A 27882-nucleotide genomic window follows, 5' to 3' on the forward strand; every position below is an offset into this window, starting at 1 on the left:
CAGAACCTATCCCAATTAAATCAACCCAGCCAGGGCTTTGTCAAGCTGGGACTTAAACATCTCTAGGGATGGAGACTCCACTACTTCCCTAGGTAACCCATTCCAGTGCTTCACCACCCTCCAAGTGAAATAGTTTTTCCTAATATCCAACCTGGACCTCTCCAACTGCAACTTGAGACCATTGTTCCTTGTTCTGCCATCCATCACTACTGTGAACAGCCTTTCTCCAGCCTCTTTGAAACCTCCCTTCAGGAAGTTGAAGGCTGCTATCAAATCCCCCCTCACTCTTCTCTTCTGCAGACTAAATAAACCCAACTCCCTCAGCCTCTCCTCATAGGTAATATGCTCCAGCCCACTAATCATTTTGGTTGTTCTCCGCTGGTCCCTCTCCAATGCGTCCACATCCTTCCTGAAATTGGGGGCCCAGAACTGGACACAATACTCCAGATGTGGCCTCACCAGAGCCAAGTAAAATGGAATAATCACATCTCTAGATCGACTGGCAATGCTCCTCTTAATGCAACCTAATATGCCATTAGCCTTCTTGGCTACAAGGGCACACTGTTGACTCATGTCCAGCTTCTCATCCACTGTAACCCCCAGGTCCTTTTCTGCAGAACTGCTAGTTAGCCAGTTGTCCCCAGCCTGTAACAATGCTTGGGATTCTTCCATCCCAAGTGCAGGACTCTTCACTTGTCCTTGTTGAACCTCATCAGATTTCTTGTGGCCCAATCCTCCAATTTGTCTAAGTCACTCTGGACTCTATCCTTTCCCTCCAGTGTGTCTACCTCTTCCCCTAGCTTAGTGTCATCTGCAAACTTGCTGAGAGTGCAATCCATCCCCTCATCCAGGTCATTAATAAAGATCAGGGCTCGCCACTGCACTGTCCGGCGATCTGCACATGCGCAGATAGCCCAAACCCAGCTCTTCTGGGTTGCAATCTACTTGCCACGGGTGAGTAGATTGCATTATTTGTCGAGCCCTGATAAAGATGTTGAACAAAACCGGTCCCAGAACCAAACCTTGGGACACTCTGCTAGAAACCGACCACCATCCTGACATCGAGCCATTGATCACTACCTGCTGGGCCCAACCTTCCAGCTAGCTTTCTATCCATCTTACTGTCCATTTATCCAAGCTACATTCCCTTAACTTGCTGGCAAGAATGTTGTGGGAGACCGTATCAAAAGCCTTGCTAAAGTCAAAGTATATCACATCCATTGACATCTCCATATCCACAGAGCCAGTTACCTCCTCATAGAAGCTAATCAGATTGGTCAGGCACGACTTGCCCTTCATGAGTCCATGCTGACTGTTCCTGATCACCTGCCCCTCTTCCAAATGCTTCAAAATAGATTCCTTGAGGATCCCCTCCATGATTTTTTCCAGGGACTGAGGTATAGTTCCCTGGATCGTCCTTCTTCCCTTTCTTAAAGATGGGCGCTACATTTGCCTTTTTCCAGTCATCCGGGATCTTTCCTGATCTCCACGACTTTTCAAAGATAATAGCTAAAGGCTCCTCAATGACATTTGCTGACTCCCTCAGTACCCTCGGATGTATTAAGTCCGGCCCCTTGGATTTATGTACGTTTAGCTTTTCTAAATAGTTCCTAACCTGTTCTTTCCCCACCAAGGGCTGTCCACCTTCGTCCCATATTGTCACTTAGCACATTAGTCTGGGAGCTGACCTTGTCCGTGAAGACAGAGGCAAAGAAAGCATTAAGTACTTCAGCTTTCCCCATATCTGTCACTAGGTTACTGCCCTCTTCCGGTACGGGCCTTACACCCTTTCTGATCACCTTCTTCTTGCTAACTTTGAATTAGCATTTGGTAACTGGTCAGAGACTGTACTTTTCTACAGTATTAATGGATGGTTCAGGGTCTGGGGTGGAATTTGGCTACAGAAAAGAGATCTGGATAGTGGATTTGGGTGCAGGAGGTGGTGTGGGTTCTGGGAGGGAGTTTGGGTTCAGGAGAAGTTTCTGATGTGCTGCACGAGTGCAGGATGAGGGAAGGGAGGAGATTTGGGTGCAGGAGGTGGTGTGAGTTCTGGGAGGGAGTTTGGGTTCAGGAGAAGTTTCTGATGTGCTGCACGAGTGCAGGATGAGGGAAGGGAGGAGTTTTGGGTGCAGGAAGAGGTTGAGACCTAGGATGGGAGTGTAGGAGGGGTTTAATACCCAGATCACATATTTGGGGGGAGTAGGGTTTGGGATGAGGTTTGGGTGTGGGAGACATTTCTGACCTGGAGAAGTGGTATAGGAAGGAATGAAGGGTCTGAGAAGGAGTTTGGATACAGGAGGGGATTGTGGCTTGTAGCAGGGATGAAGGAGGGGGTGCAGAAGGTTTGGGTGCACAAGGGATTGCGACTTAGGCAGTAGAGTGGAGTTCCAGATGCGAGTTCTGGCCTGGAGGCACTTACCATAGTGGTTCCTGACTGTGACCCTGTGGGACTGTCTCGCAGGCTCCCTAGCTGCCGCAGCCCCAAACACCACTCAAAGTAGCTGGCTGCTGGGCCAGCATGTGTGTCTGCATGTTGTAAAGGAGCAGTAGGTTTCTGTTTGCTGCACATACCTGCAAACACTGGCCCTGTAGCTCCCATTGGCTGGTTTCCGGGCAGTGGGAGGCTGTGAAGATGGTGCTGGGGGCAGCACGTGGCGACCCACTCCCCACTTCCAAGGAGCATGTGCCATACACAGACTTATGCTGGTCCCAGTAGCCAGCCACTTTGAGCAATGCTGAGGCACTCAAGGAGCCTGCCTGAGAGTCCCCCTGGAACACAGCAGGCCTGATCCAAATGTTTGGCAGGATGAATACACCTATGAATGGTATTTTGCTCACTCCTGATATATCCTAAGTTATGCATGCATCTTGTGTGGATATGGCCCAACTATATAGGCAAACTAGAAGGTCATCTAGGGCTATAGACTTTAAGGGATACCAAATTAGACGGCGGTCAATTTTTTCTCTTTAAAAATATATTCATCTGCTATCTCTTACAAAGTATCAAATATTGTACTTGTAAAACAGTACACCATTGCCATGTCAGAAACTGAGTTATATTATTTATTTCACTTTGTGGAGCATGGCTATGTATGTAAATATAGTTAAAATATGTCACAGAATAGCTTCAAAAGAGCACCATCTGGATTTACTGCCTGGGGATGAGGTCTGGCAGTTCAGTCATTCTCAGTAGCCCCGTGTTGGCTAGTCATACAGTTGAGTCAGTGTTGCTCACTGCTTAGTGAAGGCCAGTCAGTGACCCGCAACAGCTATTCTGCCATGTTACAAGCCACGATACAGAAAATGCTGTGCCCACAAATAATTTGTATTGTGTTGGATTTGAAAAATTGAAGAGGTTTTATGAAGATTCTAAAAGGAGAATCACAAGTACTTGTAAGGTTGTGTATTTATTGTAGACTATTACTGCTAAAGTAATAGTAAAGCCCTGATGGTTAATGTTAACAAATACCATTTAACATAAACATTCCTTCCTTTCGAATTCTAATAATATTTGATAGAAATTCTGGCCTTCTGTTTCATTTTTCAATACTTTTAAGTTAATGTTGAAATGATAAAATTAAAATTTACCAGACTTATTAATATGATGTCATTGAATGTCCAGTAACTCACCAGGAAAGATTTCAGTAGGTAGAAAGCTACATGCTCTTTTGTCCAGTGGCATTGCAAATTCATAATTTTTCCCTTTCTATGCATAATTTACTCCACGTTTAATCTTTCTTACTAATCTTTTTTATTCATTTGTCATTTAGTTTAATGTAAATAGTATTCTATTTTGTTTTCTATTTTGATAATTTAGTTGAAACACTTGCTTAAAATTTTTCAGAAAATTAACACCATGGCAGATAAAAAGAAACCACCTGGAGTTCAGTATTGTTAAAGGAAAACTGAACAGATAAAAGAACAAGCAAAACAAAAAGGTTCCTTCCTTGAAGTTCACAACATCAAGATGAAGGAAGCTTACTTCAAGTTGGAGGCAGCTCACAGCATGAAACGATCACTGAAATTGAGAAAACGTATTCATCTGTGGACACTTGTGCCAAGGTTCAGGTTTAAAAAAAAAACCTCAAGGGACCAAAAGGTTAAATGTGGAAGATGAACTTTCAAGCACCTTATAGTATGGAGACCTTGCTACATGGCCTAGATGTGGTGATCATGTACAACACAATCTGGTGGAACATGGTTCTGAACAAGTTCATGAAATTCATTTCCAGAAGGATGAAAATAAAATAAAATTCTCTGTACAACACTACAAGAGGAAACTCACCGATGGAAAGAAAATTCATTGACAAGGGTTACAATATTCAGTATCAAGACTCATTGTTTTGCTTCTGCTGCAAGCTGTTTAGTAGTCATGCAATTGGTACCTCACTGAAAACAGTTCAGAGATTGGAAAAATATATCTTCAATTCTGTCTTCTCATGAGAAAAGTCCTGAATATTTGGAAAATTCATAAAATTGGAAAGAACTTAAACTGAGATTAAAAAAAATAAAACTATTGAAGAAAATATATATGTACTCAAACTAGAAGAAGAGTGCTGGAGCCGGTATTGGAGTGTCTGGTTACTTTAGTGTGTTCTTGGTGGGCAAAACCTGGCATTCCACAGGAGAAATGAAAAAAAAAAATAAATTATACAGTGCAGTAATGGAAACTTTTAATGATTTTTTTAAATAGCTAGCTTTGTTTGATCCAGTCATGAAGGAGCATCTGCGTAAAATAAGTGATTGGGAAACACATATTCATTATTTTGGGAAAACTTCAGACTGAGATGGTTCAGTTCCTAGTAAATGCTACTAATGAAAAGCTTAGAAGCTGCCCAGTCTTCAAAATGCTTTTGAATAATTCTGGACTGTACACTAGATATAAGGAATACTAAGCAGATGACAGTGACCATTTACTTTGTAGATATACCAAAATGTGCCGTTGAAGATAATGCTGAAGTGATAATAAAGGAACATTTTGAGAGGTTTGTTCCATTGAAGGAGACTGGTACTTCTATGACTGGATGTATTCTAGGAAAGTTTGAAAGTATGTCATTATCTGCTGGTAACTTAGCCTTGGCCAAGGCTATGATAGGGGAATAATGTGAAGGGCAAAGACAGTGTTGTACAAAAAACCATAATAGAAATGAATCACTGGGTGCTTTTTGTTCTTTGTAGGACACATTCCATGAATTTGATTGCCAATGATGCTGCCAGATGTTGTTTGTAGACCAATAGATTCTTTGACCTGGTATAATGCATGTAAGTGTTTTTTTTTTTCCAAATTCAGCACACCATTGAGAAGTTATTCGTGCCAATGTACATTCCTAACTCTGAAACCATTATGTTAAACAAGATGGGTGAGTTGAATTGATGCCTTTAAGCCTCTTTGGTATGACCTTGGAAATGTCTTTGGTGCACGAATTGAAATTTTGGGTACTACCTTAACAATGTCATTGCCAGTACATGCAGCTGCAGAAGCGCCTGCAAATGGCTTTTGCAAGATCAGATTAGTAGTTTCACTCTTTGATATATCTTGTTTTGAGATTAACGTTACCAGTAAGAAACTTCAGACAAAGGACTTCAACATACATTCTGCTTTTCAGCAGCCACAACAGACCAAGAAGTTTCTGGAGGAATGCAGGACTGATGAAGCATCTGAAAAGGCACTAGTAGATGTATGTAAGCTTGTTGAAGATTTGAAATACCAACAGACTTCAAGCCAGAACCAGCACGTATTCAGAGAAAGAAGCAGCAGCAGTTAACATATAAGCAAAAGATCAATCCGTTCAGGATCCAAAACAAAAATTCTAAGTAAACTTCTACTTTTCAGTCCTAGATACTACAGTCCAGGCAAAGAATGATACAGCAGCTTGATTCAATATTTGGTTTTCACAGTGATGTGTACAGTTTGCCAAATGAAACTTCAAAACCTATTAGAACATTGCTTGCAGCTAGAGTCAATATTACAACATGGAAATTCAAAAGATATTGATGCAGTAGAATTTATACAGTGAACTGAAGGCTATTTCATGACTTCCAAGACATCTTAATATCAAGATGTACTGAAGTTTACTTCTGAATACACTCAGTTTTCCCAATATCTTCATGACTCTTCAAGTTTCTGTGGCTAGTGGGGAACATAGCTTTTAAGAGTTAAAATTGATATTCCTTCATTCTTCCATGCTGAAAGAGAGACTTGTTGGATAGGCCACCAGCCCAAAATAGCTTCAAAACTTTGTTTCAAACAACTTATTTCTCAATTTGCAAAAGCAAAAACACGAAAGCAAAGTTCAAAATGTTTACATAATCGATGGCCCAGTGCAAAAGGGTTACAACTCAAAAACAGACTTCATTAAGTATTAAGAAATAAAGATTTTCATATTTTCAAAAAAAAAAATCAGTTCATTTGGAAGGAAGATGGCTGTAACTTGAAATGCAACTGTTTATGGCGGTGACCACAACTACTGTGTACAGCTTAAAATGGTTGACATTTTAAAGTATCAGCTGCTGGGCAATTTATCCTGTATGATTAATTGTGTTACAATTAATGAAAAGTAGAAAACACAAAATATTTTTTTATTGCATTGTTAATTTCTAATGCCAAGTAAATAAAGTTAACCTTTCATTAAGACTTCTCATTTTTCTCTCTGTTGAATGTGGTGGGGAAGGCAGCACCGAAGTCATAGTTTATCGAGGGTGCAAATAAGGCTAGGGCTGGTCCTGATCTTGTGATCGTTACAAGCACAAATACAACATGTCCACACATTACCAATCATAGCACCGCCTTCTGCTGGAAAACGTGAAACGCATGCTAAAAGTCTCAGTGGGCTAGCTGTGTTAGGCTGTAACTTAAAAAATAACAGTGGTCCTGTGGCACCTTAGAGACTAGCAAAAATATATAAATAGTATCATGGGCTTTGGGCACAGCCTTCTTCTTCAGGTGACAAAAGGTACAGGTGCTTTACTCCAGAGATACAGGATCCTTTAACAAAGTGTCTGTATGGGGGCTCTTTGGTCCCCTAACAGTTCTCACCTCTGGCCTCACTGTTGGGGGGGGGAGGAGGGGTCACACAAATACACAGCTGTACCCATATTTTAGTGTGTATCCTGATAACCACTTCTTCCCTGCCCGGTTAACTCCTTCATAATAAGTTGTAATTCCCATGCAAATAACACTGTCCCAGCATCAACATTACAATTTTGAATTACATGTGTTACAGCTGGATCACTACCTTGAGTATTTTGAAGGTTGACCAACCCATCAGAATGTTTCATGTGACTAGTTTTTAACTGGCAGCTCTGTTGCTTTTAATGGTAAACTTTTGAAGTTGGAAAATAAGTGATGTTAGCAGCAAAAATAGTACAGTATTCCCCTCAAACTAGAGATTCTCTTAATGGATGAATTATTAAAAGGTGATTTTAACACATTTCCATGGGCTTTTTTTAATTTGGAATAATAACTAACCTTTATATTTGTAACATGTAAAATTAAGCCATTCCCCACAGTACATGCCTGCATAAATACTACAGTCCCCATCATACCAGATTTTGGTAGTTACAGTAGATACAACTGAATTGGCAGAATGGATGTTCCATGCACAAAAAGACCATCTGTTACTGTATGGTTTAGTAATTCAGTATTCTAAAACAAGTCTAGAAACATGTTTTCAGTAATGCACATGGTTCGAAGAGATTTTATTTCTCTCACTATGATCTGCCAATGAGAGCTCTGTCTGGACCACAGCCGCTCCTGAGCTGTTGAGCTCCCTGAGTGATGAATGGGTCTCTTATGTGTGCCCACTGCTACTGGGCTCAGACAATTTCAGTCATTTCTATTAATCTCATAGCCATTCCTCCTTAATGCCACATGATGTATACAAATGTTTTCATAAGCATAAAGTATGAGTTTTTTGCATATGTTTCTGAAAAAAAGAAAACAAAACCAAATAGCTTTTTGCTCTTCTATCCCTTAGAACTCTCTGATTTTTAGGATTTACCAAAGGGTTTAATTGTCCCTTGTGCTAACGCTCTAACAGTCTTCCTTTTTTAGGTAAACGTATTTGATAGGCAGAGGAATGTAGCTCATCGGCAATGATATAGGGCGTTACACAGGGAGGGAAGGATTATTTGACTCCCTACTTAAAGTTCAAGTCCTCTGTTACAGAGAAATCCTCTTTTCAGTTTCCATCTTCTTTTCTTCTGCCTGTTGAGTTGTTCTTTTGCTCACATTAGCAAATCTTAGTCCAAGAATTTAAGTAAAAATATCAGCTGATACTACTGCTTGCCACTTTTCTGGAACAGGAGTGTACCAGATCTCTGGCAACTGCATTTATCTTTCAGGAAAGTTGTTAATTAGCTGCTGCTCAGGGAGCCATCAGAATCCGTGGTAATTTAATATTCCGGTCCTTTCCACTTTGTCACAGTTTTTTTTTAAATGTCTCTCTAACTGTGCAGTTTGAGTGCTCCATGTGCCCAATTGCTAAAGAATGGGAAGGGATGTGGACTCTGCTTGATACTGGATAACTTATGTACTAATTAGCTTACATCTCCCTTAAAATGGGATCCCTGGTCAAATCCAAATTCCCCACCTGGTATTACATGTTCAGTGAGACATCTAGCAGCATTTAAAGCAGTGCTAGTTTTTACAGGGAAAGCTTCAAACCATTTTGTGAAAGTATCTTCTTACTAAGAGGTATTTATTTCCTCTAGATGTGATAGCAAAGGGCCCACTGGCACCCTAATCCATGGACCATGTAGCTCTGAGTTTAAGGGAATCTTGTTTCATCCCTAATCTGCATTGATAGCAACACACTGTAAGCAGTTTGACACATTGGTCAATATCAGATTGTACTGTTTGAATGAACAATGCTGTACTGCTTTGTCTGTGAAAGATATGTAATCTCATTTTGTACATTTTTAGCAACTACTCACAGCCACTGGTTTTGTGACTTTGCTATGAATAGAGCACCCCGTTTGGGTAGTACTCAGAGGAACTCCTACCTCCATCTTTTTTAAAGAGAGATTTCATGAATTGTTCTGCATTTCAGCAAGACTCTGTTTATTGTTTTGACTTCTTGCTACAACATTTTTTTGTGGAATCTGCCATTAGCGTCCATTTAATGTTTCCTGTTTAGGTTCAAAATTTGTTTGATAGAACCTACTGCAGAGTGGAACATTCTTTTGATGAACTTAAACTTTAATTGGCAAAGTTATACCTCTTCTCCTTTTTAAAAGGGTAATTATGCAAATTTACCATCTGAACTACATATAGCATTTTCCTCCCATTCTGGAAGACATTCTGAGCCATGAAGATCCACTGAGAATTGGAATACAATTACAGATCTTTTTCTAAGAAAACATTGTCCAAAGCTCAGCACTCTGCAGCTAATTCAGCTTACTGTGCCAAAAAGATATTACATTTTCTTGCAATCATGGACAGGATCTGTAAGTGCAAAGCCCAATGTAGACTTTTCCGTTAGTGGGATATAATGAATCATCAATAAACCACACTTAACTAAATTTTTTTGTTTAGGAAAAGGTTTCCCATCCTACATGAGGCCTTAGAAAGGTATTTTTTTCAGGTGGTCATTTGAAGTGAGCACTCATATGAGGTTCCCACCTACCTTTAAACATAAAGCAGTTTTAGATGATCCAGTGTCTTTACTTTCAAATGTACCTATTGAATTTGCCCAGAGAAAAAAATATTTTAGAAGAATGTGAGGCTGTGTTATCTGTAAGCTGGGTGCTTGTGCTCAGGAGAGAATCAGTTAGGTGGCATCTGAATAACACAGCACCCACAGCTAAGTTTGGTTTCTACTGGTGGTGCACATTTGCATATGCCTCAGTGCACATACATTTATTCTACACATTGATGGAAAAGATTATAGAAAACATTGGTGTGAGAAGGACTAAGGATGTTAAGAACTAATTGACTAGTCTATTTGCCCCCTTTTCCCCGCTGCCTCTATTAGAGGCAGCAAAGGGGGGGAAAGAGGAGGTACTTCAAAGCAGCAGCGCCACATGGAGCCCGTACCTGGGCTCTGTGCAGTGTTGCCTCATTGAAACGCTGCTATGACATTTGCGTGAAGCCAAGGATTAGCTGGGAGTTCCCAGCTGACCCCGGGTTCTGCGGAAATGCCATACGGAGCCTGGGATCAGCTGGGGAGTTCCCAGCTCACCCCAGGCTCGGCGTGGCATTTCAAAGCATCAGCAGAGCATGGAGCCTGCAGTCAGCCGGGGACTCTGAGTCCCCTGCTGACCCCAGGATTTATGAGAACACTTCTGCTTTGAAATGCACAAGAGTCCCCGCATGTCTCCCTGTATTCATTAACCTGATTTTAACATTGGGGCAACCACAGGGAACCTTCCTTTGTTGGTGGGACAGGCTGCCCTATTGTGGAAAGGGAGAGATCACTAGGCGCAAGTGTTGGGTTACTTCTAAGGTTCAAGCTGTCCTGCCATGCTTGCATATACAGGTCTGACAGCATTCAGCATTTTGCCCTGAATATTGTTTGCATTAGCCATCAAGACAATCCTATTATTAGCAATTTTTTATAGACCAGATTATCACAGTTGGCATCTGAGAAGATAAAATCACAGCCTCCCCAAAAGCAAGCTCCAAAAGCATGACAAGTCTTTCTCCCTTTGTTTTATGTTGTGTAAGTTTTCTCCTAAGAGTGTGGCACTAGATTATTTTTAGCATATTTTAATTGTGATTTCTCATTTAGATGCTTGCCAATAATTTCAGTGGTAATAGCTGATTTGAGATTGAGTTTCAGTGAAGCCACAACCACTAAACAAAATAAATTGATGGACATATCAAGGTTTTTATATTCTCTTCCCAGTTTGGAAGACAGCTGCAGTTAAAGGCCCCACTGACTGATAATGGTTTGAATTTGTTCAGGAAAAAGTCAAATGGTCTCATTTACCACTTCTTCGCAATCACCATTTTGATCGTTATTCCCCCCCTCTCTTTCTTTTTTTCTGATATGATGGGGTCTAGTGACCGAGACCATTGAATTAGGGCAAGGGTTCTCAACCTGTTTACCATTGTGGACATCATCCAGTACTGCCAGCAAGTAGAGTCCCGTGCGGATACAAAATTTTGTATCCACATCCAAATCCACAAAAAGGAGCCATGGATATTTGCATCCACATCTGCAGATACAAATACCAGCGGATATAAAGTGGATATCCACAATTTTGCAGGGCTCTACCTGTATAGCTCTGAGGATGTCACATGGGCCTCAGCTGTGTTCTAATAGACTGACTAATAGACTGACTGCAAGAGGTCCAAGGGGCACAAATTGAGAACCACTGAATTAGGGTGACAATCTTGCTGATCTGGATCATCATGCCATAAATCATACTCATAATGTCCACTCATCATAATCTCATAGTTGTTACTTTGAGGAGGAGGGCGAGAACTCTGTTGCGTGGGAGCCTATAATGACAACCATCGTGTCTCGCAATTGGATTTATAATTTAGGAATGTTAGATTGCAGTCGCTGGAGGTGGCTGCCCTTTCCATCCCTGATTTTCCTGTAAGTTTGAAGGACAGATATCTTCATTCTTTTTATAATTCCCCTACTTTTTTTGCTCATGTTGTTTGCAAATTTCTTGGATAGTATCATGTTTTCATTGACTGTTCCCAGGGAGCTCAAAATGGAGGCTTGATCTGCCTGTAGACTGTTGTAATGCTGACAAGGATGTTTGTCTCCCACCTAGTGGATTTGTAAAACCTTCAAGGCTTTTAAGGACCTGACTCAGTCTTTCATGGGTTTTGGTGCTAACTTTCCAGCATGCTTGAATGAGGATATTTAAATCTAAAAGGGTCATTAGGAAAGTTGCCATTAATTTTCCCCATTGCTCTTCGAGCAAATCTCAAAGGGAATGATTGAGAGTCTGCCATGAAGGCATCTTGAGATCAGGAAGGCACCTTGATGGAGGAGATGTAATTGAGTACTCTTCCTCTTCTCCCTCTTCTCCCCCCCCCCATCCTCTTTTATAGAGAGATTTTAGCTCACTACAATCTGTCTTCAACAGATTAAAATAGCTTCCCCCACCTGGATTGTACGATTGCAATCTGTGTTCCCAGAGACTAAGTTTCAAATCTGGCAAGATCCACTGATACCCAGGCCATCAGTTATTACAAACTGCCTTTCTCACCGATGACCACAGATTAATTCTGTCAAGATCAAGAGAGATCAAGTGGATTTTAACCATTTATTGATAGCTTACAATAGAACCTAAATTTGATCCTAGGCCACGCTAACGCAGATAAGTAAACAATGACTCCTGGTGAAGCATACGAGTTGTAGGCAGGTGAACCTTTCTCTCTGTTTAGAATCTGCCATCCCTCCATTACACATCACAAAGAGAAACTCTAAAATATATGCTAAGTTATGCATGTGACAGTTGTGTATATAGCATGTTTGCTCATAGATATTGACATTTATATGGCTGGTCCGAAGCTGTACCCACACAGCCGTCTCCTCCCCACAGGCCCAGAAAATGCAGTATCTCTTGTGTACTCTAGCTGGATTGCATATGGAGCATGAAGCAAGCATGATCAATTGGACAGTTGCACTCAACTATGGACAGCTGTTAGATGTGCTTGCCATGCTGGGCAGCCAGTGTAGACTGTGCACAATTAGGACAAAGTAAACTGTGATGTCAAAATAATTGGGTAGTGTAGAACAGGGTGGATTTGATTTAAATCGCTGGTCAAGAAGACTCAATTTAATCATGGTTTTCTACATAAAAGTGCATTCTTGTTGGTTATTTATAATCTTAATACATACTCTTCACAAATCAGATTGATGCAGGTTTCATTTTTTGTAAAGTACACACTATGAATTCTAAATGGTGATTTATTTTAAAAACTCTTCAGATTAGTTTTACAGCTATATTAGAAAATGAATGATTGGTTATTTCATTTACCAAAGGTAATTGAAGCAGGTATTTATGAAGTCATTGGGAAGTGAACTATCTCCAATTCTGCTGGTTAATCATTAATATTTGGAGGATTTTCTTACCATACTGTATTAACAGAAGAACATCACAAAGCAAGACAGACCCAAGAAAACCAACAATAGAACACCACTTGTCATCACCTACAACCCCCAACTTAAACCTGTCCAACACATTATCAATAAACTACAGCCTATATTGGAACAGGATACCATACTCAAAGAGGCTCTGGGAGACAGACCCATAGTCTCCTATAGACAACCACCTAACCTCAAGATGATTCTTACCAACCACCACAGGACATACCACACTAATACCAACCCTGGTACCTTCTTTTCAACAAACCCCGTTGCCAGCTTTGTCCACATATTCATTCTGCTGATACCATTATTGGACCTAACCAAGTGAGTTATAAGATCAAGAACACATATTCCTGCGCATCCAGAAATATAATCTATGCTATCATGTGCCGAAAGTGTCCGTCTGCTATGTACATTGGACAAACATCTCAGACACTTCGCCAAAGGATTAATGCCCACAAAACAGATATCAGACAAGAGCACAAAGAGAAAACAGTTTCTTGCCATTTTAACCAGAAAGGACACTCTCTCAATGACTTAACCACCTGCATTCTGCTACAAAGACCTTTTACATCTGCACTTGAAAGGGAATCCTCTGAACTGTCATTCATGTTAAAATTCGACACTTTCCAACAAGGACTTAACAAACATTTGAACTATCTCACCCATTACCAAGATAGTTTCCCCAATTATCACCTCTAATACCATTAACTCACAAACATCCCACTCTCCCTACCTCTAATATCATCAATTCACAGACACTTACCTTCCTTCCTCCTCCCCCCCCCCCTTGCATCCCCCTCCTGTTCTGCAATGTGATTTGTCCTTTTCATATTTGTTCATTTTTTTTAATTGTATCCTTTGGTATATATGGTTGTGACTACTTTCTTCCACTATTTGATATGAGGAAGTGGGTCTGGCCCACGAAAGCTCATCATCTAATAAACCATCTTGTTAGTCTTTAAAGTGCTACATTGTCCTGCATTTTGCATCACAAAGCAGACATTTAAATTGTTATACTTAACTAAAACAATGTTTATATCCTATTTTAACAAAACAAGCATTTGACTTTAGTTAAACATTCAAGCTTTTTAAAATAAGGTTTGTTTTGTTAAAATTAACTAAACTAGTTAAATGAAATATTTAAATTGACTGTCAGCCAGATCAGCGTGAGAAACTTAAAATACTGGCTTCTGCAGCTAACTGAGTAATCTTCACCTTCACTTTCCTGTTTGCTCATAACCTGAAAAAGAAAGAAAAACAAGTTTTCCTGCTTTTTCAGGTCCCTAACGATTTCTCAATTTTGAAATTAATTTGTCCAAAGGAATAAAATCTTCTTCTGCTGGTGTAAAAAGAAAGTACAGTAAACTTCTGATGATGCGGCACCTTTAGGACCCAGGGGGTGCCGGATTATCAGCTATGCCGGACTATCAGAAGGGGGGGCTATGAGGGGTCTGGGATGGGGTGGGGGGATGCTACCCCAGACCCCCTCATAGCCCTCCCTTCTGATTGTCTGGCTCTGCCCCAGGAGTCCCTGATTCAGCCGCTGCTGGTCAGTTTCAGCAGTGGCTGAATCGGGGACGCCTGCAGCTGGGGTGCTGACGGGTTGGTCCCGCAGCGCCGCTCCTCGGCGCTACTGGACCAACCCGGCAGCACCCCAGCTTCTCTGCCCCAGGTGTTCCCAAGTCAGCCGCTGCAGAAACTGATCAGCGGCTGACTCCAGAAAGCCAGAGGCAGAGCTGCTCTGCCCCTGGCTTCCTGAAGTCAGCCGCTGGTCAATTTCAGCAGCAGCTGAATCCGGAAAAGCTGGGGTGCTGCCGGGTTGGTCCCGCAGCCCTGAGGGGCAGCGCTACTGGACCTACCTGGCAGCACTCCAGCTGTTCTGCCCCCTGCTTCCCAGATTCAGCGCTGGTCAGTTTTAGCAGCGGGGAAGCTGGGGGCAGAGTAGCTCCAATGATCCGGCTGCCCGGAGCACTTCCGGGTTCCTGATGGTGCTGGACCATCAGGAGTGCCGGACCGTCAGATGCCGGACCATCTGAGTTTTACTGTACTGCTGTAGTGAGATTATCATTTCAAGTCTCTGAATCCAAGTGCTTAAGTGACTTCCACCAGTTCACTGGTGTGACTTTCTTTAAAACCCCATCAGAACATGTATATTTCTTGAATGATTCACCCTTAGTTCTGAAGTTCATTCAATTGGCATTATGGAGGAGTGATTTCTGTGTATGCCCATGTCCTAGCCAATTCCTCCTCTTTAGCAGTTGAGGTTTGATCCTGGTACTGAATATTAAAAATATTTGCAAGAAAATGAGCTGGGAATAGTGCTTGTCCCATTCAGCTTTTTAAGGCTTGTGATTTAACTGTATTTTTCTCTTTTTAAGATCTCATGCAGTTCCTTCCAAATTCCAGCAGCGTCAGCAATAAAACAGCTATTTCCCTGCATTTTGTTCAAGGTTACAGAAATAGGTTTTAGGGTACGTAGTATGTGTCCAGCATTTGTCTTCAGCTCAATGTTGAAAATTTTGTCTGTGATAGTGCCATCTTTTTTTTTTTTTTTTTTTTTACAATTTTGTTCACAAATTGTCATTAGGTTAGGCCAAGTCTTGGTATAGTGCTCAAAAACCGTCCAATACTGAGTTCCATCACACGTCATGTGGGAGAGTTATCTTGGTTCCTCACACTTATTTCAGAGCAGCTGCTGCAAAGCAGTTATGGAAGTATTTTGCAATTTCAACAACATTAGCCTTTATTTCTGGAACACTGAAGTCTTGGCTAGGAGGTGCATCAAATGAGCACTGCAAGCATGTTATTAGCTTGGGACTCTCGTCTAAATTTCTTTTCATCTTAGATACATTTGCAGCATTGTTTCTGACCTAGCTGCATACTAGACATTTGATTTTTTTTCCACAGTTTATTATAGCTTATACTGCTGCTACTTGTAAAAATTCTGATGTGTGTGCATTTCTTGATGCATCAGTTGTTTCTGTGAAGAAGATATTCTCTTTTCTGTTTGAAAGTCTCAGAAGGGTAGCACTGTTAGTCTGGAACTTTAAAAATGAGTAGTCCTGTAGCACATTAGAGACTAACAAATATCTCATCTAAAGAAGTGAGTTGTGCCCACAAAAGCTCATATAAATAAAATTAATACATTTGTTAGTCTCTAAGGTGCTACAGGACCACTCATTTTTTGTTGGTTTTGTTTTGTTTTGTTTTGCTTTGTTAGAGGCTGATATGGTTACCCCCTCTGAGTCCAGAAGGAAGACAGGCAGTCCTTAAGAAAGAAAAAACGTAAACAACAAGTAGTCTGGTAGCACTTTAAAGACTAACAAAACATAGATGGTATCATGAGCTTTTGTGGGTACAGCCCACTTCTTCGGATGACCGGAGTGTTGGAAGTCCAATATTACTAAATTGGGTCTCTATTATGGTCTGCTGCCATTGTAAGTTTTTTCCCTTCTAGTGAGAGAATGGTATGGTAGGTCTCAAATCGATGAAGTCTACACTCAGGAAAAAACTCAAGACTTACAGAATATACTGCTCAAAAAGTTTCACTTTCATTTTTACTGCCTGTCCCTCTCTTTTCACATTTATCTTCATACTTCTCCTTGTTCAGATCTCTTCTGCTCCCAACAATCTTCTGTTTGTTTGAACTTTTTGAGACTTTGCATTTTTAGACAGAGATAAGGGATTGACTCTGTGTACACACATTTGCAGAGGCACAATAGAGTTGAGATCTTTTATTTCTCACCTGTACTGTATATATTATTTATTTATAAATATTTTTGCTGTTAACAAACATCATATATCTGGAGAGACAAATCCACAGTTTGAGAACTGGAAAACTAAGCATCTGTCATGGCTCCTTCCCCACTGTGGCACAATAAATGCAGAAGTGGGGGCCAGCAAGTACCCCAAAACCTTATCTACCGGGCTTTGGTATAAAACTTCCTGCCAAAATCTTAAAAACCTAGATTTTTGGGAATAAAACTTCCGCTGCCACCGCCCATATTAATAAAGAAACCAGGAGAGAGACCATTTGGGAAGATCTCACCCCTAAAGTAAAAAGCAGGACACCAACATTACCAGGTTAATAAAAGGAAAAGAGAAAACTTTTATTATCACCACACTATTCCTGTTGCAAGTATAACAATTAGGTGGAAAAGTGACAAAATAATATACTCATGGAGAAATTCCATGGGCCTGGAACTTAGTTACAAAGGAAAGCCAAAATATTTTTTTAAAAGTGCAAAGACAGCAGATCCATATCCAAACCATAAAACAATGAAACCTAATGGATTTATCTAACCTTTACCCTACTTACAGATGGTGAAGGAAGAGTCTTTTCTTGAAGGGATACATAGTGTCTGTCCCCCTCAATAGCTGGAGAGAACTGCCCCCAGAACAAAGGAGGGAAAAACCAAAATTTCCTTTGACCCAGTTTGAAATTCCTACATTCCTACTGGCCACTCCACCTGGCTAGGTAAGGGACATAGTAAACCCTTTAGTCTCCAGGCTGCTGGCTAGCCCTCGTGATCATGACAGCATCTCTGGTGGTATCTTCTGAGCAATGAGTCCCATTGGGTAGATTAGAAAGATTAACCTAAATAATCTCTACCAAAGCCTCTGGAAACCAATAAGATTGGGTCCCTAATTCATGAACCTTTGGAACTCATTTACAAAATTTTTCTCAAACGTTACATTAATATAGTGAAACAAAAAACAGGACTATGAGGAAGTGGGTCTGGCCCACGAAAGCTCATCACCTAATAAACCATCTTGTTAGTCTTTAAAATGCTACATAGTCCTGTTTTTTTGTTTCAGCTACACCAGACTAACAGGGCTACATTTCTATCACTATTAATATAGTGACTCACACTATAGAATTGAAATTTATAATCCCTGTTTAATGTATCTTAATTAAAACTATTTTAGATAGGTTTTCCCCCTTCCCCAAAAAGCTTTTTATCAAAAAATCTGATCTAAATAAAAAATATGATTAAAAAAAGATTAAATCATTGATTTTTATCCATCCTGGTGTAGACTTAAGCCTGAGTACACTTCTCAGACCTGAAGAGAACTCTGTGTAAGCTCAGAAGATTGTCTCTACAAGAGAAGTTGATCCAATAAAAAATATTTTTGTTCACCCACCTTGTTTCTCTGAATATTTCATAGCAGTCCCAGTGTTTAAAGTCTTGATCCTAAAGGAAAGAGTTAGGATCGCTTGTAAACACCATATGTTTTAAACTGAAGCTTATAATTACATATTTGTTGTTCTATTGCAATCAGGTATCATCTTCCCAAAAAGCTACTATGTTGAAGATGATGTAAGATAGAGAACCTAGTATAAGCATGAAATATTCCACTTGCATAGTTCTGATGTCTTTATCCTTTTTGTTAGAAAAGGGTTTACATGATTTGCTGTTCTTGAACTATAATGCTGTTTGTTCCACCATTGACCAAAGGGATGCTTATTTTAAACTATATAGGGTTTTTGTGCACATCCACAATACTGAACAGTATGTCTCTAGATTCCTTTAAAGTATCTGGAAGGGGTTTTTTTAACCACTTGTTGCTGGTTGCAGTTGCACTTGCTGGTGACACTAATTCTGTCTGAGAGACCATGGGAAAACTGTCTTTGTCCCCAGTTATCCCACTGTCTTTTTATATTGTAAACTCCTAGGGGTAGGAACTATGTGTTTTGTAGAGTGCCTAACATGGTAGGGTCTCAACCATAATTGTACACTTTAGGAGTTATCCTTCTAATTGTACTCATAAATACGTTAATTTGTAGTACTTTTCTTGGTGTATGTTGCATTGTTAGCTGCATTCTGGATGTCCTCAAACAGAGAGGTACTGTCTTCCTTAGTTTCATCATGTGTATTAAGTTGATATGCATGGTATTGCTTTGAAGATTGCTATTTATCTTTTCAGGTTTCCAGCCACTTTGATATCTGATATTCCTATGTTCATCGCAATATTCTTGACATTCTTTCATTACTTATTTAGTCATTTGTAATCCTCTTTGTGCTACTTTTGAACTATATTGTAGCTCTTCAGGGCCTCTAGACCTCCCACGTATAGCAGTCGAGTACTTTGCTTTTTCAGATTCTATACAATGTCCCCTACTTCCAAGAAAATTGTAAACATTGCAGTCACTTCCATTTTACTCCTTTCCAGATTGAGGAATTCATGTGGCTTCCAATAATCCGTTTTTAAAAATGTGGACATAAAATAATAATATGGCACACTGGTGCCAGTAAGTTAATTTAAATCTTAATTTCCTCATCCCAGTCACATGTCATGGGTGTCATGATAGTTATAAAAAGTATTCAGTAAAGTAGTAGCTTTGTTTCACATGTCATCAAGCTATATTTTGAATAAAATTTGTCAAATTTTCATGTGGTTTGCATAACTTAATGAGATTGCAATTCCACTTGTGAGCACATAACCTCATACTAGAATACAGTGAGTGTGAGTGTGTGTGTGTGTGTGTGTGTGTGTGTGTGTGTGTGTATCCAAAGATAACTCATCTTTATTAGTGGAATCTGTGGGCTAATAATATTAATAACTATTTGAAATAATTGCAGATATTTGTTGCTTGTGTGAGAAAAGTTTGGTCTTGAAAATTTTGCCATATAGTTTGAAACTAAGAATATGTCTACACTAGCATTTTTGTCAGCTTAATTTGTCACCCCCTCTGAGTGACATAAGTTATGGTGACAGAATCATCAATATGGAGACAACACTGGCAATAGGAGATGCTCTCCAGCCAACATAGCTAACATTCCTCATTGCGGAGGTTTAATTATATTGATGAAAGAACTCTCCCATTTGTGTAGAGCATTCTTACAGTGGCATAGTGCATCAGTACAGCTGCGCCTCTGTGAACTTGCTACACTAGATGTAGTCTTAAAAAAACGCAGTCTTACTTAGTGAGGGTAATTTGGGACAATTTACCTAGAGATGTGATAGATTTTCCATCATTTAACATCTTAAAATCAAGAATGGATGTTTTTCTAAATGATGTGCTCTAGCTCAACCTGAAGTTACGGATTTGAGGCAGGGAATTGCACGGTGAAATTCTATGCCCTATGTTGAAAGTTAGACTAGATGATCACAATGGTTCCTATTAGCCTTAAAATCTATTAACAACTATAATTTCATTTTTACAGTACCCAAAAGTACTAGAGAATGTTCTGTAGTAAATTAATCATCTTTCCATTTTTTACCTATTGAACTACAGTTTCACAGCTTTAAAAGACTTGGCATTAATTCTGAGTATTTCTTTGAAGCCTAGTCCCCCAAAAAGAAAATTCTAAAAGAGTAATTTAATTGCCACAGAAATAAAATAGAATAAAATAAGGTAATAATGTGCTAGGCACTTTTTTTTTTTGTTTTATGCTTGAGTCCATTGTTAGTTACATCTCCTTGAAAAAGAAGTCATTATAGCAGTGCCCTCAAACCTGACACTTTGTCGACATGAGAGTGTAGACGCAAAGGACAGTGTAGATGCAATAACGCCTTCTGTCGACAGAACTGTTGACAAAAGGCGTTATTCCTCGTAGAATGAGTTTTACAGCCGTCAACAGAACTCAGCGGCAGTGTAGACGCGGGTATAGTTTTGTCAACAAAAATCCACTTTTTGTCGATCGACACAACCTGTAGTCTAGACACACCCTAAGTGCTCAGTAAAAACAAAAAAAAATAATTTATTTTTCTTTACTGTTGCTTTATAATGTGTAAAGGCAGCCTTAAACTTTTTTCAGTTACATATGTCAGTTTCTCGTAAACCTTTGGCCAAGATCCTCCATCAAAGAGAGGGAAATGGATATTTATATTATATTTTGTGGGTCTCTTGGGAAAGTCTTTTTACATCATTCAGGAGAATAGAAAAAGGCATTCTTTTTGTTTTGATTTTTCTGTTTCCCTTGACAAAGCATATGTTTGTAAATATTGTGTCTGTGAATCATAAAGAAGGTGCTTCTTTTGTGCACGTAAAATGCTTTGTGTTTTGAGAATGTTCATTCAGAAAATGACACTTTTCAAGGCTGCTTTGTTTTGTTCGAGGTCGTGTTCCTCATTTCAAAAACTGAAATATGTTTTGTATTATAGGTTCAAAAACAGTGGAAATCCGTTTTATAATTTGCAAGGACAAACTTCTGAAGCTGTGAAAAAAATATGGTATGTCTGCTGTTATTTTCATGTGTTGTATATGCAACTTGTCAACTGTCTTTTGAGTTGTAGTTGTTACCTTAAAAAATCTTGTATATAAAAATGAGAAGTTGTAACAGACATTCCTTTTCAGAGAAGTACAGATGCACAATCTCTTATTTTCAAACATTTGAGTTGCAATAGCTCTTCCCTTATGATGCACAACAGTCACTTGACGCAAAATGTTGTAGCCTTGATGAGTCCCCTTTAAAGTAGTTTCACAAGCCTTAATATCCTGCTGTTACTATATATCTATACTTATGTGGTTTGAATCACAATTGACACAACTTTTAATTTTTATTTAACTGCTGAACACATTTGCTAAATTTCTAGACGTTTGAAATTTCAGTTTCATATTTAAAAGTTCAACATAAAAGATATACAACAGCCTTCAGTGCGAAAGCCAATATTAGATAGCATTAAGATACAAATTAAAACATCAGAAAATGCAGAAATTAAGGTTATAATGGCAGTGTTAATGTGGTCCTATTGCACACAATGTCTGTTTATACTTTTAGCGATGAAATCTAGAATTGAAAATATCGTGTGTGCAGTGTAGGAAAATTAATGGTTTAATTATTAACTTTTAAAATATCTTGACGCCAATTAAAAACGTATTGGGAAAAATATGAGTAAGCGAAGAAAATCATAAAGCATTCAAAAGAGTTTCACAGCTAACTAGGTTTTCAATTGCACTATATTGTAGATACATAAAAATGTAGCTGCTGTACCATGGAATTCTAAAATATCCAAGTGCAGTAACCAGTAATTGACTGATAGCGGTGAGGAAATGTTTTTTATTCATGCTGAATCTGAGTTAAGAGCAACCTACCTGAAAGTAAATCTAGGAAAGAATTTGAAGTGCAAGGCTGACCGTACCTCATGTAGAGAAATAAATCAGAGTCCTCAAGGTAGCAATAGAAGATACAATTGAAAAAGTAAAAGAATCACCATATGGGGTCAGACAAATGGTTCAGTGGTTTTAACTGCACATGCCCAAAGTGTACAGAATGGTTTTTTTAAACAGTTTAAATGTGGGGAAGATTTAGTGTTCCTGATTCAAGAACTGCTGAACACCTCTAGAGAGGGAGGTGTGTGGTGATAAGGGAGTGGGGGTTTTGGAGGGAGGGGAATAGCAATCTCAAAAGTGTTTTGACTGAACTCACATTTTGAAAGTTTTAGACCAGAAGGAAAGAGTTTTTGAAGAGTTTTATGAACAATGTAAAACTGTTGAAGGGTGAAGTTTATAATGAAAGTTGAGTTACAACTTTAACTATAGACTTTGCTTTCATGAAAGCTGTAACTCTTTGCAAGAGCTGCGATGTTTCCATAACACAGTTGTACTTGCAAAATTTTAGGTATTGGTCCTCTGCTCTGTCAAGCAGGTAGCAGCTAGTGACTGATCAGTAATTTTTGCATCCACAGCACCTCTGAGACCATAGACCTGCTTCTTGTTCTCCAAAAATTAGCTCTTCAATTGCAAAAAGTTTTGTGGATGGTGACAGCTCCTGTTGAAATGTAGGCCACTACTTTTATGCTGACTTTTCTCTGCTGTCCACTCTACTCTGAATGATGTAACTGTCATGGTTGGTTTTTTTTAAACATGGTTCCTAAAAGTGTACTAGACAATTTAGGCACTTAATAAAATAAGGGCATGTTCCTTTCCCCATTTCAGAACTTGAAATCTAATTTTAAATATAGCAAATACCAAGAAGGATAGTGATTACAGGAACACAATCAAATGGTTATTCAGGTGTAGTATCTGTACATCTTAGTAGCTGCAGAAAAGAAGGGTGGGAAGAGATGTGTGTGTATGACAGAGTGAGAGTGCTGTCACATCCTGCAGGTAACAGGGAGGAAGTTTGTATTTAGGACTGATCCAGGGGATGGTGAGGGCTAGTGAACAGAAACTGGGAAAGTACAGTAAAACTCCAATTGTCCAGCATCCAGTGGTCCGGCACTCCTGATAGTCCGGCACCAACTGGAACCCGGAAGAGTTCTGGCTAGCCGGACAATTGGAGCTGCTCTGTCCCCGGCTTCCCCAAGTCCGTTGCTGCTGAAACTGACCAGCGGCTGACTTGGAGAAGCTGGGGGCAGAGCAGCTGGAGTGTTGCTGGGTTGGTCCCGCAGCGCCGCCCCCTACCACACTGTGCAGTTCCCTGCCGACCCCAGACCCCTCATAGCCCCCCTTCTGGTACTCCAGCATATCTGATAATCCGGCACCCCCATGGTCCTAAAGGTGCTGGATTATCAGAAATTTACTGTAGTCTGCATACGAAGCAACATGTAAGAAGACAGGAGTGAGAGAAGGAATAAAATGGCTTGTCCTAGTGAATCAATGGCAGAACTGGGAAGCTTCGAAAAGTGTGGAGTCTTTAAGGATCACAGTGATCTGTTAAGTACTTCAATAAAGAGAATAAGTGACTATTGATAATGTTTGTCAGTTAGACCTTTTCTACAAGGGACTTTGACCTGTTAAGCTAAAAGTGGAGAGACTTAAGTGGGTGACATGTACTGAACTTTCACGTGCACTCCTTGAACATTCACCAAATGATTGTATGGTTTGGCCATTAGCAGATGTAGAATGCTGAATCCTTTTCTACCTCAGAAGGCCATTTACCTTTGTTCATTTGTGTGTGAAGATACTGGTAGTTAGAGCGCTAAGGTCTGTACAGGTCAAAACGAGAGAGCTCACTGAAAGAAATTTCCTAGCTATTGCCCAGAGCTGGTCTGTTGTGGCTATTAACTGATCACTGTTTTTGGAAGGAACTAAACTAAAATCAGATTTATTTTTTCACTCACTTAGAACATTGTTAACATATGCACATGATCAAACAAAAGACAGTGCTTGTCTTGAATAAATACTTCTGTACTAGGAGATCAAGTTACATAAATATCAGTGTTGTATTTCTTTTTCTGAGCTGACTCCATCTCAGGATATAGGATCCACATTTTTTTCCTATTCTTTACTCCTATCAAGTCCTGCTATGAATGTGGTTTTGGGGTGGAGGAGAGAATGGGGTAATTGAGTGATTTTGAATGGGGTAATTGTTTTTTATCCATTAATTTTGGTTTAGGGCAGATAATAGAAATAGGTAAGAGTCTAACTGGTTCCTTTTCAGACATGGAAGTAATCAGCTGGGGTGGTCCCAGGGCGCTTTGGGCACGAGTATTGCTGAGTTATCACTGGCTGCCACCTGCCTGACAGAGTAGAGGACCAACCCTACAATTTATGCCTGTGGAGCCAGATCACAGGAAACAATTGCCAGGTAAATTTTTTTTAAATGAAAGAAGACTAAAAAAATCTGTAATATAAATGGGCTTGACACAGTAATGCAGAAGTCGGGGAACCTCTTTTGGGTTGGGGGCCACACACAAGTGAGAAGAAAGCAAAAAAACAAAACCCCTCACTGATGTGGCTCCAACTAAGGAGAAAGATACTCCCTACATTATCCTTGCACACCAGAGCCTAAGGGGAGCCAGCCTAGTAGATTGTGTGCTCCAGCCCAGCAGTGTGCTATGCCAGTTCAGGCTCCCCAATGCTGGAGGTGGGGGGAAGCTGAGCCTCAGGGGGGCCCGGATCCAGGCGGCCCCTGGGCCTGAGATTCCTCACCCGTGCTCTAATGAGATGTCCAAACACTGTAAGATTTATTGCTCCTGTCAAATATCTGACCAGTTTTATGCATGGACTTTGTGCATTCTGCTTTTGACGTGTTTTTTTGGAAGAAACATGCAGCAAAAAAATAAGCTGCATGGAAGTCCCTGGAAACCCAGTAGTCTTTCTAAAAACAAAATAAAATAGTTATATTATTGAAACATTATCAAATACAATATTATACTGAGAGCTGAACAGTAATTCATGTTTATGTAATGTTTCAAAGTTTTTGAGTGTTGACTATATTGAAATAAATATCTTCCATATGTTGGTGAAGTATGTGTGTTTGTTTTTAAAGAGTTAACAAGTTTCAGGGTTAATATTAAAATTGACTTATATGGACCAGTTCCATCTGTTATAGTAAACTAGCTGGAGTTACCCCGCGTTGCTTGGGGCGGGCAGTGGGGTCCTGCCACGGGTGCCCCATGTGAGGGGCGGGCGGGAGGGGGCGAGCACAGGACCTAGGGTGGGCAGGGAGGCCCAGCTCGCGCCCAGGGCTGCAGGTGCTGCGGGGGGGCACGACCCCACCGCCCGCCCCGAAACTTTCACCCCGCTACCTGCCACACAATGGGGCCGCACCAGGGGCTCCCCTCTCCTGCAGGCTGCGGTGAACAGGTGCCGGGCTCCTCGCCATGTGACCAGGAAGCTGCACTGGACCCTGGGCCGTTCCCAGCGCCGCTGCCACCGCCTCCCCGCTGGGCTCGCCCTGCTGCGCCCACAACTGCCCTGTAGCAATGGCTGTGAGCTCCAGCCCGTCGCTTGGCAACCCTTGGCCGCCGCCAGAGGGGAGGGGTCCGGGCCGAGTGACATCACGGGCAGGAGGGAGGAGGGGGCTCCCCCACCCAGGACGCGCCTGCGCAGTGGAACGGACTGGTAGAGGTGAGTGGGGCAGCTGCTGCTCGGAGCGCCGCCCCTCCCCTCGCACCTCCGCCACCGGAGTGACTGTCCCCACCGCTTCCCGCAGGAAGCCGCTTCTCCCCGCACTGCCAGAAGTACCTTAAAACCTTCTCCTGGAGGAAAAGTTACTCCATGCAAAGTTTGGTTGCGGTAGCTCTTATAGTGCCCAAGTTATTTGCGCACAATCATAAAAACATTCTCCCTTTTATATTAGATTAAAGTAGAAATAATAGGGACGCTATAATTCTTTTTGGCAGTATAGCCTTAAGTTTATCAGCTAAACCTATTTTTTTAGTACATATAATTATTTTATGTCTTTCTGTTATGTTTATTCAGTGTCCTGGCTGGAAATATTAACATTTAGGGACGTGTAACTGTTTCTGTTTATTTAGACTTGTTAAGCCTAGGGCTTAGTTCAACTTAATGACTGGTGTGACGACCTGGTTTTAATCAGTGACTCAAAACTGTGATCACCCCGATGTCACCGAATGGCCACAGCTTGTAAAAGGTAAAAATAAAAATACTGGATCATATTTTTGTGAATTAACTAAATATTATCATTAGTGTAATACTTAAATAATAGCTGATTCATATGACCTGGACATAATTGTATAAATTGAATACAGCCTTTTGAAGGATAGTATGAAGGTTAATTGAGACTTAACGTTTGACCCTACTCTTTTTCTTGTGTTACTATGAAATTGTAATTCTCCCTATGCTCCCTTAAATATCAGCATCTTTGCACTCATGTCCATCCTCCAACAGGCCACTGTATGCCAACGATCCAAGAAAAACATTGGTAAGAAGCAGATCACTATTTCAAACTTCCAACTATTATTATAATATAAAAAATTAACGATGAAAAATATTTTGCCAGCATCTTATTAAAATTAATTTAATTAGTGAGTGTTTTCTAAAAACATTAGTCCAGGAAACTTGTTGATACTGAAATTCAGTAGACTTGCATACCTTTACTTTTCTCTCCTAGGGAGTTACAGTGGAGGTAAAAGGAGTGGCTTGCAGAATGGAGAAGTTGCTCCCAGTATTGTTGGAAGTGAGCCATCATTTGAATTTGCTAGCTCATGCTGCAGTATTCAGATTAGTTGGTGTCTTGTGATCACAATTTCTGCAATCTAATTCAAGGTTGAAAGTTGTTAGAGCATTTGCTCTGGGGTCTTGTTTAAAACTGTTATTGTAAAGTAACTTAAAACTCCTCAGATTTTTAAACAAATGGCATTTGAAAGAGAACATTTCAGCATGCTATGTATTCTTAGAAAGTTTAATGTAATTGTGTCTCCAGTATTTTACATATTTAGAAAAGTAGTACTATATTTTGTTAATTCTGTTTCATATTAAAGAATAAATAGCTGCTCATCAAACTAGTGAACTTCTGGTCCTGTAATAAAATTTGATTTCCCACATTGTTTTAATTAGTGTTAAAGCTTAGCTTGAATTTTTTGAACTTGACATGATTCTTATATCCTCTCTATATTAAAAATATATCCTGTCCTTTTTAATATCTGAAATTCTGAGAGAAAATTAATAATTCAATAAATTATACTATAAACAGGGCCACTGGGAACCTAGGAAAAATTATTATTGGGACTTATCTTTTGCACTTACTTGGTATCTGCAGAAAAGGTTTTGCGAGACCCCATACTTATTCTGAAGTTTTCATTTTTCCATAAACATAAAGGTCTCTGTTACTTAAAAATAAGCAAATTGGTCAACCTGTACAGTAACTTGGAGTTGAGTATCTACAGGTTAAAAAACTGGGACTCTCTGGTCAGACACCATCTGTGGTCTGGCATGGATGTCACAGGACCAGAGAGTCCTGGTGGAGGGCCAACAGCAGGGACCGTTATTGTAGCTTGGAATTAAGGCTATTGTTGAGAATGCAAGAGCCGCAGTAGATTAATATATAAAAAACTACTGAACCCTACTGACTCAGATCAAACAAATGCTGCCCATTCGTCTAGATGCTGCAGTTCTCCCAGTCAAGTCCACTTGTCTCTTGTTTGGACTAAAATTTAGTCAATGACTTTAATGCAGGTTCTGATTTCA

At 40.1% G+C, this 27882-nt stretch overlaps 1 protein-coding gene across 7 annotated transcripts in view; it reads left to right on the forward strand.

Moving 5' to 3' along the window:
* Positions 1-27882, forward strand: part of UBE3A (ubiquitin protein ligase E3A) — a 90494-nt gene that overhangs the window by 18280 nt on the left and 44332 nt on the right. Inside the window, exons 1-5 of one of the 7 annotated variants that reach the window (XM_089775372.1) lie at positions 15437-15529; positions 21168-21236; positions 22692-22784; positions 24389-24535; positions 26211-26326. In XM_089775372.1, the coding sequence (XP_089631498.1) occupies positions 26307-26326 (20 nt within the window). In that variant the 5' untranslated portion in view covers positions 15437-15529; positions 21168-21236; positions 22692-22784; positions 24389-24535; positions 26211-26306. Of the gene's footprint in view, positions 1-15436; positions 15530-21167; positions 21237-22691; positions 22785-24388; positions 24536-26210; positions 26327-26806; positions 26873-27882 lie in introns of those variants that run through there. The other 6 variants (XM_075916491.2, XM_075916509.2, XM_006137382.5 and 3 more) reach the window with 6 other exon arrangements.

The sequence above is a fragment of the Pelodiscus sinensis genome, chromosome 1 (genome assembly GCF_052426305.1).
Source record: "Pelodiscus sinensis isolate ZL-2025 chromosome 1, ASM5242630v1, whole genome shotgun sequence".
In the NCBI taxonomy this organism is placed as follows: Eukaryota; Metazoa; Chordata; order Testudines; family Trionychidae; genus Pelodiscus; species Pelodiscus sinensis.